This window comes from Ruditapes philippinarum, unplaced genomic scaffold (genome assembly GCF_026571515.1).
Source record: "Ruditapes philippinarum isolate M1 unplaced genomic scaffold, ASM2657151v2 ctg1504_1_1_1_1, whole genome shotgun sequence".
Classification (NCBI taxonomy): Eukaryota; Metazoa; Mollusca; class Bivalvia; order Venerida; family Veneridae; genus Ruditapes; species Ruditapes philippinarum.
Window position 1 is genome coordinate 140,927 of NW_026852316.1, and position 21,970 is coordinate 162,896.

At 31.5% G+C, this 21,970-nt stretch overlaps 1 protein-coding gene across 2 annotated transcripts in view; it reads right to left on the reverse strand.

Moving 5' to 3' along the window:
• LOC132756525 (uncharacterized) overlaps positions 1-21,970 on the reverse strand; it is a 46,377-nt gene that overhangs the window by 21,304 nt on the left and 3,103 nt on the right. For both annotated transcript variants that reach the window (XM_060747622.1, XM_060747629.1), the window contains exons 2-4: positions 3,627-3,838; positions 1,081-1,347; positions 22-196 (exon numbers count right to left, since the gene is read on the reverse strand). In XM_060747622.1, coding sequence (XP_060603605.1) covers positions 22-196; positions 1,081-1,347; positions 3,627-3,838 — 654 coding nt within the window. The remainder of the gene's footprint in view (positions 1-21; positions 197-1,080; positions 1,348-3,626; positions 3,839-21,970) is intronic.

Sequence of the window (21,970 nt, forward strand, 5' to 3'; positions counted from 1 at the left end):
TAAATAGATTCTTGATCTTACCTTCTAAACTGAAGACAGCTATTTCACCAGAAGTGCTCAGAGATCCGAAGTGTACGCCAGAGACAAGAAGTAGAGTGTCCATAGAGTTAAACTGCGAGAATTGAGTGTATTTCCAAGTGAACTTTCGCATATCTGTCTTGTACTTGATGGAAGTAGGGTATGTTGCGTCCCATACCTAAACAATAGAAAATGTGATTTTGTTTTAAGTCTTGATTCTAATCAACCTTTTTTTATCTATGAAAAATATTATGACAATGTAAACAAGACAAAATGTCAATAATAATTGGCAGTTTATCTTTTTTTTTTAAAGTAAAAATGGTTTGTAAATTCAATCTGTCACAGATTAGTATAAAGCTATGTTTTTCATGAACAATTAGCCATTTTTTTGGGATAAAAATGAAATATTTGCAGATTCCTGTAGACTTGATAACCTCATATTTAGCGGAAATTTTCATGTGTTTTAGCTCTAAAATGAATGTCTTAAGGATGGAACTTAATGGCATGTATGCTTACATAATCTTATACCTTATAACATCTTATTAATTTTTCTGGAAATCTTCAGACAAGCTGCTATATTTATTCAACTATACGACTGATCATTTATAAGTCGGGGTCTAAATTTTTTCACTTATATCTGCAGTTATTTGCGGTGACTCATATTTTCTGTGGTCTGTAATACCTGGGTCTAAGATATAACCTTATAACTTTGCAGGGAAAACTTACCTTGTGGGTAGATACAGTAATGTGAGATACCGCAAATACCATCATAAATTCCAATTCTTAAAAAACATAATTAAATTTTCAAGATACTTTAAAGGTAACCTTTGAAATTAATAATTATTTTTAATTTCTTTAAACAACTAAATGAAACATTTAATTTGATTTGCTGAACATGATCAATTTTTTGTTTGTTCCACTTTTACAATCCCATAAAAGTATGATTGTACATTTAAGGCAGTAAAACAAACTTTATTAACAGTTGGTTATAGTTAACAGTATAAAACAAAGACTTTGAATCTTGTATCTGAAAACATTTCAAAACTTTTTTATCTCCCTTACCCTTATGAAACCATCTTTTGAACATGTAGCGAACATTTTCCCGTTGTGAGAGAAACTGACATGTAACACCTGATCAGCGTGCTGTTTCAAAACTTCGCTCTCAACAGAGGGTGTGTGGTAAAGCAGACGTTTATACTCCTGAATCCACGAGTATTTTCCAGGGGCCATCATTATTGACCTAGATATACCCCAGTGACGGTAAAACAAGTCTTTCCACAGAAGCTCATCGAAACCGACTCGTAACCAAGCTTTACATACAAGGCCAGCCTGTAAAATATATAAACATTCACATATATATCAAATCTTTCACTTATATAAGTTTTCTATCCCAAATTTTACATCTAAATTTATTGTTTCGTTGTTTGATTGGCTAGCTGGTTAGCTTTCTCACATGGAAGAATCCAAAAGTCTCTGTTTGGTTTCAAACCCGCAGAGGTGTGGACAAGTGGTTTGAATTGAAATTTACTGCAAAAGTTTGAATTGAAATTTATTGGAAAAGGAGTTACTTGTAATAACAGCAAGAATTGTGTTATAGGAAATAAACCATTGAGCTATAGGAAATTAACATTACAAACAAGAGGGCCATGATGGCCCTGAGGTCGCTCACCTGTATATAGGCCCCCAACCCCCCCCCCCCAACGTTGCAGGGCCAATTTAACCAAAGGGCTTTTATTTGCACAAACTTGGTAGACACCCATAAGAAGATGTTTCATGCTAAACATCTTAGCTCTAGCTCATTGGGCTTTTTAAAAGAAGATTTTTTAAAAGTTTTTACTATACACATATAGTTAAAAACAATGACACCCCTGGGGCCGGGCCAGTTTGACCCCAGGGCTTTTATTTGAACAAACTTTGTAGACACTTACTAGAAGATGTTTCATGCTTAATATCTAAACTCTAGCTATTTGGGTTTTTTCAAAGAAGATTTTAAGTTTTTGCTATACACATATAAAGAAAATCAATGACCCCCGGGGCAGGGCCAATATTGACCCCAGGTCTTTTATTTGAACAAACTTTGTAGACACTCACTAAAAGATGTTTCATGCTTAATATCTTAACTCTAGCTATTTGGGTTTTTTCAAAGAAGATTTTTTAAGTTTTTGCTATACACATATAAGGAAAATCAATGACCCCTGGGGCGGTGCCAATTTTGACCCCAGGGCTTTTATTTGAACAAACTTGGTAGACACCTATTAGAACATGTTTGATGCTAAATATCTTAGCCATAGCTCTTTGAGTTCTTTAAAAGAAGATTTTTTAAGTTTTTACTATATGCATATAGGGAAAATCAATGACCCCCCGGGGCAGGGCCAATTTTGACCCCAGGGCTTTTATTTGAACAAACTTGGTAGACACTTATTAGAAGATGTTTCATGCTAAATATCTTAGCTCTAACTCTTTTGGTTCTTTAAAAGAAGATTTTTTAAGTTTTTACTATATGCATATTGGGAAAATCAATGACCCCCTGGGTTGGGGCCAATTTTGACCCCAGGGCTTTTATTTGAACAAACTTGGTAGACACCTATTAGAACATGTTTCATGCTAAATATCTTAGCTCTAGCTCTTTGGGTTCTTTAAAAGAAGATTTTTTAAGTTTTTACTAAATGCATATAGGGAAAATCAATGACCCCCCCCGGGGCCAATTTTGACCCTAGGGCTTTTATTTTAACAAACTTGGTAGAAACTCACTAGAAGATGTTTCATGCCAAATATCTAAGCTCTAGCTCTTATGGTTTTTGAAAGAAGATATTTAAAGTTTTTTTCTTTCGGTTGCCATGGCAACCAGAGATCTGCATGGAATTAAATTCTTTGAACAATTTTTAAAGGTGACCACCAAAGGAACATTCCTGTGAAGTTTGGATGAAATTGGCTTAGTGGTTTATGAGGAGATGTCATTTAAAGTAAAAGTTACGGACGGACGACGGATGGACGGACGCCGGACGGACGGACGACGGACGGCCTGACGCCGGACGAAAAGCGATCACAAAAGCTCACCCTGTCACTTTGTGACAGGTGAGCTAAAAATAGTGAGGGAATAAAATTGACTGTTGGTAGAAATGCTTACACATTTAAATGGATTGTTCCATAACCAAAGAAGGGCAAATCCATGACTCAAATCAGGAGGTTAAAAGTTAAAGAGTCCAATGTTCAACATAGAGGATATTAAAGTGTAGGTTCAATATTAAATTTACTGAACAAGTAAAATAAAAATACATTATGGGAGCCTTTGTGGCAAGCTTAATATTTTTATTTTTTTTAAAATTTAATTCAACTCATTCAATAAATTCAGTTATGAATCTGCACGAATATAATAATCTATTTATCCAATATCCAAGAAAAAGACTGTTTCAAGTGAAAAAGAATCATATTTCATTGATGCGCCTAAAGTGAAACACTAACATTAAGCACATCTTTACGCTATGTTTGTATGACAGTATGTTTGTATTTGTCAAAAATAATACATGGCCGTGCAATACCATTTATAAAGAGTCGCAAAAGCCGAACAGGTATGTCATAAATTATATCAAAGAAGGTTAAAACTTCACCTTGGCAAGCGTTGAAGCTTCTAAGAAACTGAAGATGTGCAGCAAGATGTGATCGGGGAGTGTCCGCCAGCATGGAAAAGTACAACCCTCTTCCTCCAGGCCCACCTCTGGACCCGGCTTTGTTGACATAGTAGGCATGGCTGTTTTAGAAATGCTACGCCCCTCACTCTGGTTTTTTGGATGGCAACAGTAACACTTTTGCTTCACATTTCCTGAAAACACACAAAGAAATAATGAATGAACGTTTTTGCATCAAAATCTGTTTTAAAATGGCCTTGACTGAAATTATTAGGGTATTATGTGATACATATGTGACCCTTTGCTGCCTTACATATATATGTGATCCACTGATGTGATACATATGTGATCATTTGCTGTGGTACATATGTGACCCTTTGATGTGGTACATATGAAACTGACTTCTAAAAGAATAAATGAGACATCATAATGTTTCAGGTAGGTCAGCACTTATTTCCATGTCATAAAATTATACAACATGGATTCATACTCAATTTTTGATCAAAACAAAAACCATTAATTTTGACAGGTATATTTTTGCTAAAAATAATCAAGTAGAAAATTCATTATCTAATAATAAAACAAAAACAACAAAGTAGTTCCTTGATATGTTATCCAGTCATTGGTAGATGAGATGTACATGCATCAGCACAAAACCTGCTGGCACCAAAAGTGGTAAGCCTTTAAATTTGCCACCAGTATAGACCAAGACTAGAGCATGCATATCTGTGCAGTCTGACCAGGTTCAGTACTATAAAAGGCCTTTTCCCAAATAGAAATTTTCTTTACAATTCAGGTTTTTTTTTCTTCAAAGATTCAAACTTTAAATAGCTTTCTTTATCTTCTCAAATCAGCAAGTTTAGCAAAAATTCTTCCCAAAACCTAAAGGTTAAACTAAAGCCTCTTCCCAATTAACAGGGAAAACCCCTGTACAAGTAGCTCATTCATTTAAATCACACCAATACAGTATAGGTCACATGGTAACTTTCCAGCCTTTACTGGTGGAGGATAAGACCTCAGCTGCCCCTTTGTACAGTATTTCAGGAACAAACAGGCACATGAGTAGAACCACCAATGCTCTGTAAGCTAGCTGAATTATTAAGCTTTCTCAATAATACAATTATTTAAAAAAAAATCTTGAAAAAAAATTACATGCAATATCATATTCTTACGCAATTCTCTGTAGTCCATTAACTTAAATCCAATATTGCGGAAATATTTCCTAAAACAACCCTCATCATGGTAAAACATCTAATTATTTGTTGCAACACTCAGCAGTTTGAGAAGCATCTTTAACTTGAATAGAAGCATTGTTTAAGTAACCAATAAAGGTCAATATTACTTTGATTAATAAGAATTAAGACCTGATATGTAATAGTATTTGTCTTGCAAATGTCAGAATAGCATCATTACAGATAAACCTGTGTAACACAGGAACCTGCAATTGTTAACACTACCTTCCAGCTGTGTCCCCCCCCCCCCATACTTTTTTCATCAACAAAGTATAAGTCATATGTCAACTTTCCAGCTTTACTGGTGGAGGAAAACCTCCTGTGCCCTTTCCATGAATTATTTCAGGCTCAAACGGGCACCTGAGTAAAACCACTGACATTCCGTAAGTTTAATTTCCTTTTATAAAGCTATATATTTGCTTATCACAGAATGTGAAACAATTGTTTATTTTATGATTAAAATGATAATAGAAAACCTGGAATGCAAGTAATTTGTCACTTTATTTTATGGAAAGGGTGCATGGACATGCATAAAATCATTGCCAAACCTTCTAAATGAAGCAGCTTTCAATATTTTGTTTCGGAACATTTTGTTCTGTTAATATACAATACGTATGTTAAATTACATAGACACTCTGTGTTACAACCATAAGGTTACAAAAATAACACAATTTTACTGTTTCTTTGGCTGCATGGGTTCAAACCCCATCAAGAGTAAGCTGTTGTTTCCTTGACACTCATTGCTTGAACTGACTGATTTCAAGAACAGATTTGAGTGTGTGTCAATATGCTTATAGCTTTTCCTACATAAACAAACAAAAATAAATTCTGCATTTCCATCATGGTCAACTGAAAAATCCATAGACACCATCTTTTTTTTATTCAACGTGAATTTCTCATATAAGTAGGACAGCGTGCTCAACTTTTCTCAGTGCTTGGACTTTGATAATGTATAATTTTCTTATTTCAAAAAGGATCATAATTCTGTCAAAATCCATGTTAGAGTTATGGGTCTTAGATAAACATCTCCTATCATGCTCTCATATAAGTGTGTGAAATTTCAACCCATTCCCTTCAGTAGTTTATGAGATACCATGTAACTTGCACGCAAAAACTTATCCAAAGTGTGATTCTGTCACACCTGAGTGAGTACAAAAAAAGCTCTCCCTATTCTTTGAACCAATAGTCGAGCTACAAACAAAACAGTTACATGAAAATAAAATTAACATGTATAAAATTCGTTAAAAATGCCATCATTTGATTATCACACATCGACTGAAACATATGTCAATATGCATCAGTCACGTTCTACAATTCTATATGTAATGTTTATCTTATAAAAACCATGGAAACAACACTTGCTGCTTCGGGATCCTAAGTTACCGTTATATAATACACGACTATAAAGTGCATAAAATATTTCAATCTGTACATTATCAAAGGATGGTTTGCTTATGATATTGTACATGTATATATCTCATATGTTTCCTTCCAAACGTCACATAAACAAACAACAAGCATTTATATCTATCTTGAAGCCTTAAAGAGACATTACAAAAATAATAATTGTCCTTGTATTTCTTCGTTTTTTGTTGAGTTAGTTGTAGACCTTTGAGCTTCAGAAATGAGCATTATTAAAGGCACATTATGCCTAAGTAATGCTTTTTTATATTTCTTTAATTTTTATAGTTTATCACAATTCTCACTTGCCAATTGCCTGAACCATCGTTTGCTTCTGTTGCCTTTTAGTAATTAGTACAGATTTAGTGATATAGTATTTTGTATGGAGGTCAAAATACTACTTTATTTACTCTTTGATACTTTTATGACAAATAATTTCACATTCCATGCAACTTTCTTCATGTTATAAGCATCTGACAATTCTCTAACACCAATATTGAAATGTTACAAAATTCTATCAAGATTGCCCTCCTAAAGGATGTAAAAATTTATTCCTTTCTGAGGCATAATGTGCCTTAAATAGTATTACACATTTAACATTTATACCAATTTTTTTTTTTAAGCTGCTGACACTAAACATGGCTTTATTGAATCTTAAGTTGATAATCTGGTTAGAAAACCACTATACATTTGTACTTCAAGCTTGTCTGCCATACATCAGGTATTCAGATATTTGCCCCCCCCCCCGCACGCCCCAAATTCCCTTCCTGCTCATCATTTGCATTCTAGTCGTAATAAAGCAGGCCAATGGCACACCATTTATTGAATCAGGCCAGAGTCTCAATCTTGACCAACCAAACATCATAACTATCCTAACATAATCAATTTTTGAAATTTTATATATAGAAATTTTCTTAAGACTGAAAGTTTTAAGATTGGAACTCCATACATCCATTATATAAACAACAAACAACAAAAGTTCTGACCATCCTTTGAGAACAATAGAATCAAATGTGATAAACAAATATTGTATAATATACATGTAATACGTATGCACTATGTCATTTTTATAAATATATACAGAAATTTTGTTTCATAACAGCATTCATGTGATTAAAGTCATGTGACATAAATGTCATGTGACTAGCAAGTCTTGTGACTTAATTCCCATGTGACTATCATAATCCAATGAAATTAGTCATGTGGGAAGAATTGCCCAAACAATTTGTTTGTGGACAGAAACAGCTATTTTCCTTTTTCTAACATTAAATGTAAACAAAATTAAATTTCAAAGTATATCTTTAACATGTTAAAAATGTAACTTATTCCAAATGCTAAATCATTTTTAAATATCATGTGACATCATGATTTGCTGAAGACTTAATGTAGCAAAATTCGGTCAAAATGATTTGAAACCACTATCAACAGCATAAAATCATTACTAAATTAATTTGTAATGCATGTTAAGATCAAATTAACATAAAACCTGTTTTAAAGACCACCTCTGAATTAAGACCACCCTGCTAATTAAGACCACTATTAAACAATCCTTAATTGATTAAATAGAACATACTAACTTCCAAATAAAGACAACCTGACTATAAACATCATGTTGGATCTCTCCTTTCATTGATTAAACAAAACAAACTTGAAAGAAACCTCCAAATTAAAGACCACCTTTCTATAAAGGCCATGTTTGGTCTCTACTTTCTGCGACCTAAGTTCACAGGTTTTACTGTAAATTTTACTTGTGTACACCAGATGTTAGATCAGATATTCATTTTTTTGAAACATATTTTTTTTTAAAGAAATTAGACAATAATAAATTTTCACAAACATGCAAAAGTTGGCCATATTGTCATGCTTATACAGCCTACAATGTTGACAGCTTCCTTCAAAACTTGCGGAAGTCAGGTGTAGGAATTACCAAAGGTTTCCACATGTTTATGTTAACTTTTTACAAAACGTGAGGAAGTCAGGTGTTGATTTAAGCACAAGTTCCACACGTTTACATCAACTTCCTACATACACGTGAGGAAGTAATAATATAAATGCTACCTCTCCCTACAGACTCTTCATTCAATAACAGAAGGGCACTTAATATACATTGTATATAGGAAATGGTAAATTTTTAAAAATATTATTTGGTCGTCTGGAAGAAATAAGAAGACTTGACATGCTGCATAAAGAAAAGAATTCATAATTTTGCCGGGTTTTTTTCTTTAGCCACAAGCAATTGTAAGTTAATTTTATCAAATTTATTATGTTTTATTTTCAAGATTTGGCATTTAAATATAGAAAGTTTAACTTAATAATTTTAAAGATAAGATAAGTATTTAACTTAACATTTAGATAAAATTATCACGTTTAACTTTACATAAAAATACACAATTATAGATATATTTTTACATATTTTTAATAATACATATTCATATTTACATATTATTTTTTAAATGTGTGCATGTTTTTACCTTAAACATTATTTATTTTTACTTTACGAGTAATTATATTTCACATTATGCATATAAATACATAAAGATTTAGCTTTGTATTAAATGTATACTAAAGATTTAACTAAATTCTAAATACAAATGTACATATGATGTTATATACATATAAAAGAATGAATATAAAATACAATATTAAACTTTTCATTTGAATATAAATCAATTTTTGACATTATCAGTAGTCATTAAAAAAAATCTAATTTATTTCTAAATGTATATGGAGTAAAAATCCTTTCCGCACTTTGATTAGTTATGCAGTATACATATGGAGTAAAAATCGTTTCCGCGCTACTTCTCTGCAACTACTGGCTGGAATTCTAAATGTAAGTGCACAATTATTGTAAACTTCACATTTCAATATGTAGATATTCAACTTTATATTCAAATATTTGAAGATTTTTAAAGTTCAATCTGTTAAGATTTAACTAGATTTGATTTTATCTTCAAACACATAATACATTGTTATTCATTTGGGCATTTAGAAAAAGCAGCTTACTTGATTTTTGCTTCTCTTATTACTTGTAAACATATTAAATTTTACATGGCGGTAAAACTTGATTATTGACTTGTGTTTTAGAAAATGAAATTACTTACATTCTTAGAATTATCAATGACATTTCATGTATATATGTTATGAAGATTTTTGAGCCTATATAACAGGTTTGTACATATAATCCTAGCCACTTATATTGCAAACAACCATTTATATACGGCCATATATATACCCTGTCAAGAATCTTGGAATTTAAAATACAGCAAACTTGCTGCCTTTCTTTAGAAAAACAAACATGAAGTTAATACATAAATTGACAGCAGCTATGTATATGAAACGATATAAACATCACGATTATCCAATGAAAAGTGATGTTACAAACAGAGTATTATACATATTGTTTCACATTCTAATAAAATCTGTTCAAATTATGATTCCTCATGAGCTGAAACTTAAAGTGATCACCTTTTGACATAAGAATACAACCGGGGCTGGCCTGCAGATCTGTGCACTCTGGCCACATTCTACTAGTATATTGGCTCACTAAATACGTTTGCTATTTTCATTTTCATATTTAACTCAAACTTTGATATTAAGTATGGACAGTTCTAAAACATTATTATCATTGTTTTATTTCTGGTTGGGTATTTTGTTATATCAACACGGATGCGATCACGATAATGGTGACTTACCAGTTTTACTAGTGGAGGAAGACCTCAGGTTAACTTCTGTGCATTATTTCAGACACAAACAGTCAGGAATATGTAGTTTGAAGGTTATCGTTTACAGCTTAAAACAGCTTGCGCTAAACAGTCACCCTAGAGCTAAATAATTGTCTGTCTGAGATGACAGCCGGTCTTGGATTCTTATTGTTGCATACTACACAGTAATTCTATTTTAGAAATAAATAACTATTTGAGCTGCGTCACGACAAAACCATCATAGTGGCTTTGCGACCAGCATGGATCCAGACAAGCCTGCGCATCAGCGCAGTCTTATCAGGATCCATGCTGTTCGCTTACAAACCCTATAACAAGTAGAGAAACTGATAGCGAACAGCATGGATCCTGATCAGACTGCGAAGATGCGCAGGCTGGTCTGGATCCATGCTGATCGCAAAGCCACTATATTGGCTTTGTCATGACATGACTCATTTTCATTTGGAACTAATTTCATATAGTATCATTATGAATTTATAATGGCAAAATGACATCATCCATTCTAAGAATGCAAATCATTCATAAAATACACAAGGGAATAACTTCATTTAAAAGCAAGCAACTTGACTTCTACTGGAGTGGGGGAGGGGTGTAAGACAGCTTTTTCTTGCATGTCATAATCTTTTCCACCAAGAACTCATTTAATATCAATTTCCATTTGAATCTCCAAACTGCGAAAATTCATTTTAAACTGTTAAAAAAATTAAATGGATTCTTACTCATAAAATGGAATAAAAAGGTCATGTTTGTCGTTTAGTGGTTTTGGAAGACAGGTGGAGATAATTCAGTTTTGGCACAGTTTACTTTATTTTCCAGTTTATTCAAAAGCTTTATTAAAGTAATTATGACTAGCAAGAGATAGAACTGTAAAAATGACTAAATATTGTACATGTGCAATTTGCAACCAATTTTTGATTCCTATATTTTAGTGCAATATAATATTTCTAAACCAACATCCAATATATAACCAATTAACAAAATACAGCCCATTTCTGTATTTGTAGTCCAATAAATAACCAATTTAGCATATGATACCTCCATTTATAGTCCAATACTCAGAAAATAACCAAACGATTCCTGCATTTGTAGCCAAAATTAGAGCCAATTGACATCACAATTAAACTTTTGTAATCCAAGAAATTGACAATTATCCACGTGACTTATGCATTTGAAGTCCAATACCATTTTATATTGCCAATTAATCATAGGATTGCAACATCTGTAGTCCAATATATTGCAAATTAACATATGATGCCCATTTATTTGTTAAATTCAATAAATTGCCCATTAACCACATTAATAATTCCAACAGTGTTACTCCAATATATTGTCAATTAATCTTATTAATGATACCAACATTTGTAATCCAATAAATTGCCAATTAACCACATGAATCCTGAAGTTGTAGTCCAATATATTGTCCATGAACCATAATAATGAAACAAACATTTGTTGTCCAATATATTGCCAATCAACTACATGAATACTGAATTTGTAGTCCAACAAATTGCCAATTTTGTAACCACACAAGTCAAACATTATTTCAGCCCAATATATTGCCACTAATTGTCACATACTCTTAGTTTTAGGTCTGCATGCGTATTTTCATGCACATGTTTATGCAATGATTTAGAAAATTAATTAATATACAAGCATTAAGGTAAGTAATTTAGCAGCAGGGTGCACTACTGGTCAGTCAGACCACGTTTGGATTCTTTTTTCTTTGTAATTATAATTACTATGCCAGTATGTCAGTTATGAAACTGTATAATTTCTTTCTGCTTATCTAATATATATTAACCTGTACTGACAGTACAATACAGTCTGTATTCAAAAAAATCTAAGAAAAATATCAAGTTCCATATCATTATTAGAAAACATAAATTATTATTATATCATTGAGTAACAGCACATTTTGAAAGCTATCATGATATTTAACGGAAAACTATCATTAACCCATAAACCTATTGAATTTCTTTCATGGACATGTAATAAATTATAACTGAAAGTGTAATGTTCAAGCATTAGTATTATAAAGGGAGATAATTTAAAAACTAAGCAATGTAGAGTTATGGTTCTTTGACACTGCACTTTCTATAACTGGCTCTCTACAGACTGTGTGTAGTATTATTTGATTGATAGTTAAGATAGTTATTTACCTGACAAGTATTATTAAGTATTATTAAAGGGAATAGTTAAAAATCTATTTGCAATTTAGAGTTATGGTTCCTTAACAATACACCTCTACAATTGTGTGTTTTTTTTTAATCAGATATCATTGATAGTGTAGAAATTATATTTCGGACAAGCATTTTTAACTTAAGGGAGATAATCTAAAAATTAAGTAAGGTAGAGTTATGATTCTTGGACATTGCTTTTCCTCTTACTGGTTTCTTTCACTGTTGTCATGTTTAAATAAAATTCCTTTAATAGTTTCAAGTTATTCTCACAACAAGAGTGTGACAGACAGTCTCGTATGGACAAGGCTGCAAATTATTTTGCCTTTGGGGAGCATAAAAATTTTAATGTTAGAAATATCAAAACCTTACATCATTTCAATAGTGCCTTAAAATAGATAGCCACACAGACAAATGCCGTCATTTTTGCCCTTTAACTTAAGGGTCCAGAGGTGATAAGCCTTTGCCACCAGTAAATAAACCAGGTCAGCCTGCACACCAATGCAGTCTGACCTGGCTCTTTACTCGGTAATAGTAGCACATATTTTGTTATTGAAATCAAAGGTCAGTTAAATCCATTACAGGAATTCAGCAGGTTAAAGGTTTATGATTCAACTTACTGACCTCAATTCTATAGGTAACCAGAGCAAAAAAGTTGGTGAAAAAACCTGATTTTTTATCTTGTTTTTTGGTTGGGTTTATGCTGCACCAAAAAGGTATAATTATGTCATATCTTGACTTTCCAGCTTTACTGGTGAAAGAAGACCTAAGGTGTCAAGCTGAGAAGAACCACAAATGTTCCGTAAGCTAGCTGAATAAGCATTCTCACAAAAGATTTTGAAGACACTGCCACAGCTCGAACAAACAACCATGACAGGCAAATGGTTTTAAGTCAATGACCATAACCACTCGGCCATAGATGCCCTTACAGCAAAAACACCTAAGAATATCCTCAAGATACAATAAATGAAGGTATCATGACTTGTGAGTAGCTAATGATGACAATATATACATGTATAGAAGACAGCAGACGAACAAACAAGCAGCGTCTATGCCCTTCTAGTATACCTTTATCCCACTCTCTTTTCCATAAAAAATAATATTTGAGAGAACATAAAAAACATAATTATTTAAATTTCAATATTTTAAATAAAACATGATATTGAAGAATTTAGGTGCAAAATTAAAACTATACAAAATCATAATCATAAAATCATGAATCCACTGCATAAGTTTTAATTTTACAGCTTAATTAATTTTCAAAAGTCTTAGTATGCTTCAAATAAGTTATATAACAGGGTTAAATGTATCAATTTAAATAAAATACTTTTTTTTATTATATAAAAATAATATTTTCTTACTTCAGAATAATTTTTGATTTACATTTTTTTTAACACAAAACAAAAAAAATTTTGACGTATTTTTATTAATAAACATTTTTTTTCAATAACAAAACTTACTGTTATAAAGGTCCATTTGTGAATTTATTCACAATTCCCCCTTTATTATATCATATTCTATTTTCTTTAATTCCTCTATAGTTCTATGAATAGAACTGAATATTTGTAATGCTCCATTTGTGAATTTATTCACATTTTCCTCTTTTATATATCATATTTATTTTTTATTAAATCCTCCAAGGTTCTATGAATAGAACTGAATATTTGGTGACGATAAACAATCATAATAATCAATTTTTTCTCTTTACGACACAAATTTCACCGAACAACAGTTCGGCACAATAGCCTTCGATCTGAAGGTAACACTGTTCTAAAAATAGATTTTACCTTATCACCACTACATCACCTGTACTGACTTTCGGACAAGGGATTAGGGAGTTCACACTATACATGATGTTAATCAGCGTATATTTACTTTGTTTACATGCAATATTTTAAGAAATTGTAGAATGCAAACAAGTTGGAAATGGAATTTAGTGTGAAAAGAAAATGGACAACTACACACTGTACTTTTGAAAAGTTAAATTTAAACATATGTCACAATCTGCTCTGGCCTCTATATTTGTCAATAAAACGGTTTTTGACATTCAGGCAGAAAAAAAGTTTGACTCTTTTGATTGATGAGGCGAAGTTTACAAAATGCACCAGTAATTCTTAATTGGCGATGATTTTAACAACAAATATTTGGTGTGAGACATAAAATAAAAAACAAATGTATTTTATTGTCTATACGTAAACAGTGTATGTTAAATCACGGACCTCAATAGTCAATTCAGTTTAAATATACATGCAAGCATGCATGTACGTATACATTATTTCTGATAAAGTAACTACTAGAATCGGCACTTTTTATTTGGTAAAATAGGAAAAATGCAAAGTTTTGCGTACTCTAAAATTATTAAAGAATTAATTTGAGATATTATAGTCATTAATCTAATACTCGTAGCACTTTGGTGGATAGATTCATTACTTCTCCAATCTGCGTATTTTACATATAAACAAAATTTTGTACGGTATATCTGGTACAGAAAGATACTTTTTCATTTTTAGTCTCAATTTCTTAAAATCATACCATATCATATCACCATTTCTAATTTTGATAAACAGTGAAACAAAAACAAATTGCCAAGCGCCGGCATTTTTCTCAAATTGACATGCAGGGAAAGTATTGCCCCGAAAGTTATTTCTTTTTCACCATATCATCTTTATTTTCCTGATGGTTTTAAACCATCTCAATCATGCTTTACGCAAGTTTAACTCCAGGAACATCATTTCCATTGAGAGAAATGTGAATAAAAGTATTCATAACCATTACATGTTGTATAATCTACATGTAGATTAACCAGTTTCCTTGTCCGAAAGTTATCGATATGTGGCTATTTTTAGAACAGGTCTCTTATCAGTGACGTATACGATGCTGATCTCAGATCGTTCCCTATTCACGGAAAGTTCCGACACTATATACAGAACAGGAAGAGGTAAACATGACGTTGAAACTAAGATTTACAACAGTCAATAAAGGCGGCTCACAGCCCATCCCTGCTTTAACATAGCACTTTGTTGTTTTGGTAAATGCCGCCGAGTTGACAAACGGACGATCACATACACAGATGTCTATGAATAGATTTCATTATACGATCAAGATTTTACAAAAAAAGATTTAATTTATATAACTTGCATATAGAAATATAACCTGATATACATGTAGATATATAACCTAAGCAGTTCTCATGATGATATTATTTTTATTTTCTTTAACATTACATCAGTACTGCTTAGTACATGTAGAAAAGAGTCTAAATTCCCAGGTGATTCTTCAAAATTTATTAAAAAAAACAAACCAAAAAAAGTTTTATAAAATGTATATCCTTGAAAAAAAAAAAGTATGTATAACCTAAGGTACACACAAACAATCTGAAACAGTTTTAACAACACATTATTTCATATACACTCCTGCTTCCAAAATGAATTTCCACAGTCCAAACAAAGTGTTTTTGACAAAAGATTTAGTTATTATAAATAATATATACATGTAATACATAGATAAGGAATCTTTAGGCTTGTTTTCCAGTTTCTCCTCTTATTGAGGGTTACAAACCAAATAGTGAATTTCGTCAACTTTGATTTTTAACAACAATATATGGCATCCTGTTCTTTGCAGTGAGCTTAAAATTAGCAACTTTTCCTCAATACTGTGATGTTGTTGGTGAAGAAATGTGATTAAGGTGACCACAGTCATTCAGAGTGGCAATATTTTGCTATTTTGCACCTTTCATTATACCTACCTACATTTATAAAGTCACATGAATTAGAAAAATGTGCTTGAATATAATATATATACATGCATATATATCAATATTACACATTTTGTCTTATTTATGTGCATATACTGGTAGTAAGTATATGCATATATGTTATTTATATCAACATTACACATTTTGTCTTATTTATTTGTATATACATTGTAGTATGTATATGCATATATGTTATATCTTACTATTAAGCACATTATTCATATCCATGTGACTTTCTTACCACTGCTTGTTCAAGGTAATAAACGGATATTTATAAATATAAAGTCATATTCCATGGACACCATACATGGCATAAAACTTCATGGCGTGATACATAAAATTGCATGGCCAATATGAGACACATTTTTTTTGTTAACATTCACATGCCAAACAGAAAATTCAGAAATTATTTAAAAGGACTCCATTCCAAAACCCTAAAATCACAAAATTTGAATTTCTTACATAGATCAGCTGGGGCATATAAACCATGACTAAATCATTTTTTTCTTAAAATACTTTGGTCAAAGGGTCCAAAATTTTGGCACAGCAATCAGGTTGCCTCATAATATTGAGCACTTGTGCAAAGTTTTATAACAATTCCTTGCAGTATGTAGAAGCTTCACTATGGACAAGTGTGACCTTGACCTTTGACCTAGAGACCTGGTTCATACACAAGAGTTACACCAGGCAAAATCTACATGTTTCATCATGTCTGGTGACTTTTTGATTTATCATTAATTTTCAAATTCAAAACTACTTATTGTCCATATACATAGTTTCATTGTTGACTTTTGACTTCTATATACAACCTTCACCTTGGCCAAAGGGAATGAATTTTGTGCACAAAACCCACCTCTTATGGTGAACATCTGTGCCTACAAAAATGTTGCATTCAAATCCCTCCATGGATGTAATTCATGCTTCTGACAATCTTGAAATGTGACCTTGACATTTGTCCTAGAGATGTGGTTCTTGCGCAAGACATTACAACTCACAATGGTGAACATTTTATATCAAGTAGTACTTACGTAACTAAGAATTCTACATGCATGTAGAAGATGAACTCCACTCAAAATTTAAACATTTGGCCTTGACCTTGTATAAATTTACCTACATTATCCTGATGACACCAAGACTCATGACTGTGAGCATTTTTTTATAGAATCTTTCAATTCAAGACTATATAACTGTCCAAACACACATTTACATTTCAATAATAATTTACAATTATTTTGCAAACCACATACCTTATAGATTATTGCTATATACACTATAATGCTGCATGGAAAAATTATAGCACTTTGATACTGCATGGCAATTATTGGCAATTGAATTGCATAACCATTGCAAAATTCTATAAATATTTGATATTAAATTGCAATGTACTCCAATATGACTAGTAGATATCACCAATGTAGGAAATCATATTGCATGGCAGAACAGTCTATAATAAATACTGCATGACTTAATCCAGAAAACCATATTGTATTGCAATTACAAGCAACCATTGCATGGCAAAAAATGTTACTAAATTGCATTTTAAATGGTCAGTATTTAAAACATTTTTTGCATGGCTAACTTAATCTTGCATGGCTTATATTGTACTCTTTAAAAGCAATTGGCTTAATCATGTAATGTGCAGCCAATATTGGACTCTATAATATTACTACATGTATATTGTATGACTGTCATCAATGTGACATAGCTACATGTAATAACTGCATGATTTACCGGTACACATTGACAATACTGAGGACAAATTTCTTTTGTAAATGATTGTACAAACTGAGGAAAACTGATGCCCTGACTTGAAACACTGATGCTAAAAAGCTTCAAATACCCATAAATGCTCTATTCTTATGATATACATGTACAACAATACTCCAGAGGGTTTTGCTGTTATGTTCCCTGTTCCCTGCAAATGCCAAGGGTGGCTATGATTACAAAACTTAAGGGCGGGGGGGGGGGGGGGAGTGGGATGGGGGTGAGGGAGAAAGCCATCTGAAGAGAAGAGGCAATGCATTATACTTTGTATTGGTGAAAAAAGGGCATGCATCATACTTTGTATTGCTGAAAAAAAGATTAAACAAGAATTCTGTGCACTATGTTTTTTTTTTGTTCTGTTGGGTTTTACATGGCACCATTAATCTCATGCTCATATGGCAACTTTTCAGCTGAACATACCTCAGATGTCCTTCCATGCATTATTTTGGTTCAGTCTTCTCAGAGAAATTATTTAAACAATTTGTTCACAGCTTATTACAATGCTGAAGCATTCACCTATTCTATGCCTGATACTGACATTTCTGGCTTTTGCAAATTTTATTTGATCAGCCAATATTGAAAAAAAAAAGCAAATTCCCGGTTTTATTTCCCTAAACAATTTTTTCTTTTTTCCCCCAAAAATTTTTTTCGACTTTTAAGCATTATTTAAAAAACCACCTTTCATGCAAACCTTTTATTGCCCTTTAAAATAAAAATAAATTTTGTTTTTTGACCGGTTAAAAATTATGATAGATTTTTTAAAAAGACTCCGAAAATTATAAATTAAAAACAAAATCCTCTTTTAAATGATTTAAAAATCTGCCAAAATAACTTGACGGAATGTAAAATTATTTTGGATGGAAAGCATTGCAGTAAGACCCAACAGAACATGTCTTAAAAGAACTCCACTTAAAGGTTGTATGGCCTAAAATCAGAAAATTTGAAATTCTTTCATATTAAAATCAACTGGTGCACTTAAAATGACAAATTATGCAATAGATAATATAGAAATATACTGTTCATTATGAATGAAAAGAAGAGTTAAAAAATATTTTCATATTTGGGCCTGTGTGACCTAGTTTTTTACCCTAGATGACCCAAAATTAATGTCAAGACCAAATGAATGTCTATGTTAATGTCAAGTTCAATTAAATCTTATTTATGTCTTGTCTCATAGATTTATGCCCAAGTATAAAGGCAATCCATTTAACGATTACAAACTTATAACAAAATTTAATTATAGCAAAAAAATCTATAAAATAACTATAATTTGAACATCAACATCAAGCTCATTAAATTTGGTTTGATCTTCTTAAAACATTGTACTTACAGTAGATGTGCTCAAGTATAAGGACATTCCATGCAGAAATAACAAATTTATATTCCATGCAGAAATAACAAATTTATACAAAGATATAATCAATAATAGCAAAAATCAAGTAAAATTCAGTAATTTGATCAGTCAAGGCCACAATCAATTGGGTCTTCAAAAAGTTCATGTTATAAGGATTGTTGCATCCAAGACGTTCCATTCATAAATAACAAATTTAAAGCCAATTAAAGAAAAAAAGACCTTTAAGTTCAAGGTCATTGCTGAGTGAAGGTCAAAATCAACATAAAGTTCTTGTCCTAACGATTATCATATCCAAATATGAAGATAATCCATTCATACATAACAAAGTTATAGCCAATTATAGAAAACATCAAGCAAAATCCACATTTTTGAACTTAAAAGTCAAGGTTATTCAAAAGGTTCAAGTTTATCCTGGTCAACTTGGAGGTCTTGCTCAAAAGGTTTTTGAATTCAAGTATGAAGGCAATCTATTGACAAATAATCTTTCAATCAGGACAAAACCATTCATCATTTAGGGAAATTACTGGACTGTGGCAGTGAGTTGAGGCCATGATCAAATGCATTGACTTCCTGTTTGATTTTAGGATGCAGTAAATTTGTTGTTTCAATAGCAGCCAGCACATGAGGAGGTAACAATCAGCACAAAGGAAGCGGTGGCCGAGTAGTTAAGGTGTCTGCCTCTCCACCTAGATATCATGGGTTTGAGCCCTCATAGGGTCACGAAATATGTTTCTTCATATGACATAACATGTTGGTTCGAGGAAACAAACTCATAGGTTTCGCAATCAAGCTACAGTAAATATGTTTATTGAGGTAACACTATCTTGTTTATGGGCCCATAAGCCTAAGAACAAAACACTGTCTAAAAGTGAAACTTATCACTCAAAGAAGCACTTGTAACTTAGCTGTCAGTGACATTGAGAAAAATAAATATTGCAGATATACGGATATAAAATATTTTCTTTAAAATGCCAAGGTTTCATAAATATTTCTAGTTCTAATCAGTTTATCTTTTATAAGGTCTTATAACCTAAACATAAAATGTAATAATTCATGATCAGATCTCTAACCTTAATTAATTTTCTATTTTGACATTTAGAAACAATACTGACATTTACATGTAATTCCTATATATGAATTGTATACCCAAGGTTTCGATTTTGAAGCAATAAGCAAAATATAGAAATGCTTTTTTTGTAGAAAAGTCTCTTCAGCCTAGGGCAAAATATATACATAAGAATTAGATTTATAATAAACAAAAAGATGCTGCAAGAATGATACTAGATAAAAAAAATGTGATCATTCATTCCTTCTGTTATTTAAAGAATTAAAATGGATGACATTCAGTACTCAAAGATGTATCATATTGGAATAATTGTACACATGATGTTAAAGCTTTTCTTAAAGTATATAATATGTTATTTTTACATAAATTGTTTCACATAATTGTCAAATCAAAAGAATTAAGGACTGGTGGAAAATAAAATTTGCCAACGCTAAAATACATAAATAAAAAGGAAACCCCTTGATACATTTAATCTACCAGTTCCCTCTCCATATGTAGTCTAGACTTAAGTATTAAAAGAAGACAATTCCTTCCCTATTCTTCTATTTTTAGAAATGCCCTTATACATAATAAATAGCTCTAAGGACGGTGTTAAGTGTTTTGAAGAAGTCTGAACAGTGTTATGATGCACATTTTTTTTAGATTCATTATAAATCAAAACAGAATTGTTTTTCCAACAGGAAATAAAAGCTGACTTAAAGCTGCATGCCTCCAGATGAGTCAAAATATTTAATAAAATCAAACTTGAGAAATATGTAAAGAGATTTTAGGAAAAGTAAAATGATTCAAGATTCAAGTGATATTTTACTTGTTATGTGAGGTTAATGACTGATTTGTCGGTATTTACAAGTATATTTCTACTGCGTTACTTACGCAGAAAGAGCTATTTATGCATATTTTGACCACTTTTTGGTAATTTACGTGGGTTGTAAGTGTCATTGATAATGTGTAAATTTTTTCCTTTTGGTTATTTCACAATATTATACATTCAAATTCATTTTCAAAATTTTCATGAAAATTAGCATGAATCTGAAGGCGTGCTTCTTTAAGGCCACTTTAAACATGTATTGAAGGATATTTTCAAGACCTAAACAAATAGGGCAACTAAAGCTCTTTGATCTTCAGCTTTACTGTTTCTTCCATAACATGACTGTATGCTTTTATAATATAATACAGAAAGGATCCGATAAATATTTTAAATTGAATCCAGGGCTGCACAATTTTGATATTCTTTGATATGCTATCAAGTAATATTATATACATGTATAAAGTATTGTTATGCTATTAAATCAAAATAAATATATATATATCAAATATTTTCAGAGTTAAAAAGTTAAAAACTCATTTATCAAATTATACTTAATCAACCCCATTCATCATTGGCAAGCTTGTAACAGAAGTATATAATGGTAATTTACTATAAATTTCCACATATTTAATTTATTTGAATTCTGAATTAATTGCCAGATTTTGTTTGACTTTTTCAAAAACGGTTACCAATATTTTTATTAAAAATTCACAAACTGATTTTAGTTGTGGGTTTTTCTCCTCTTCCAATTTACTTTACTTAAAATTATAAGTTTTTGATATAATATTATTGGTAGCATTTCTGAAGCAAATTAGGGCCTTTATTTAGATTCCTACATTTCCTAATTATATTGACCTGAATCTGAGTAACTAGTAAAACACTGGTTACTTAAACCTTTCCTGTTTCTACTTTGGAACTTTCCATTATTATTACCGTAGCATTTTGTTAATAGATTTCACTATCAAATTTCTAAAACATGACTTGCCTAAACAAGAGAGCCTGGTCAGACTGGATGTTTAAGCAGGCCTGGTTCTACAACAAATCAAGGATT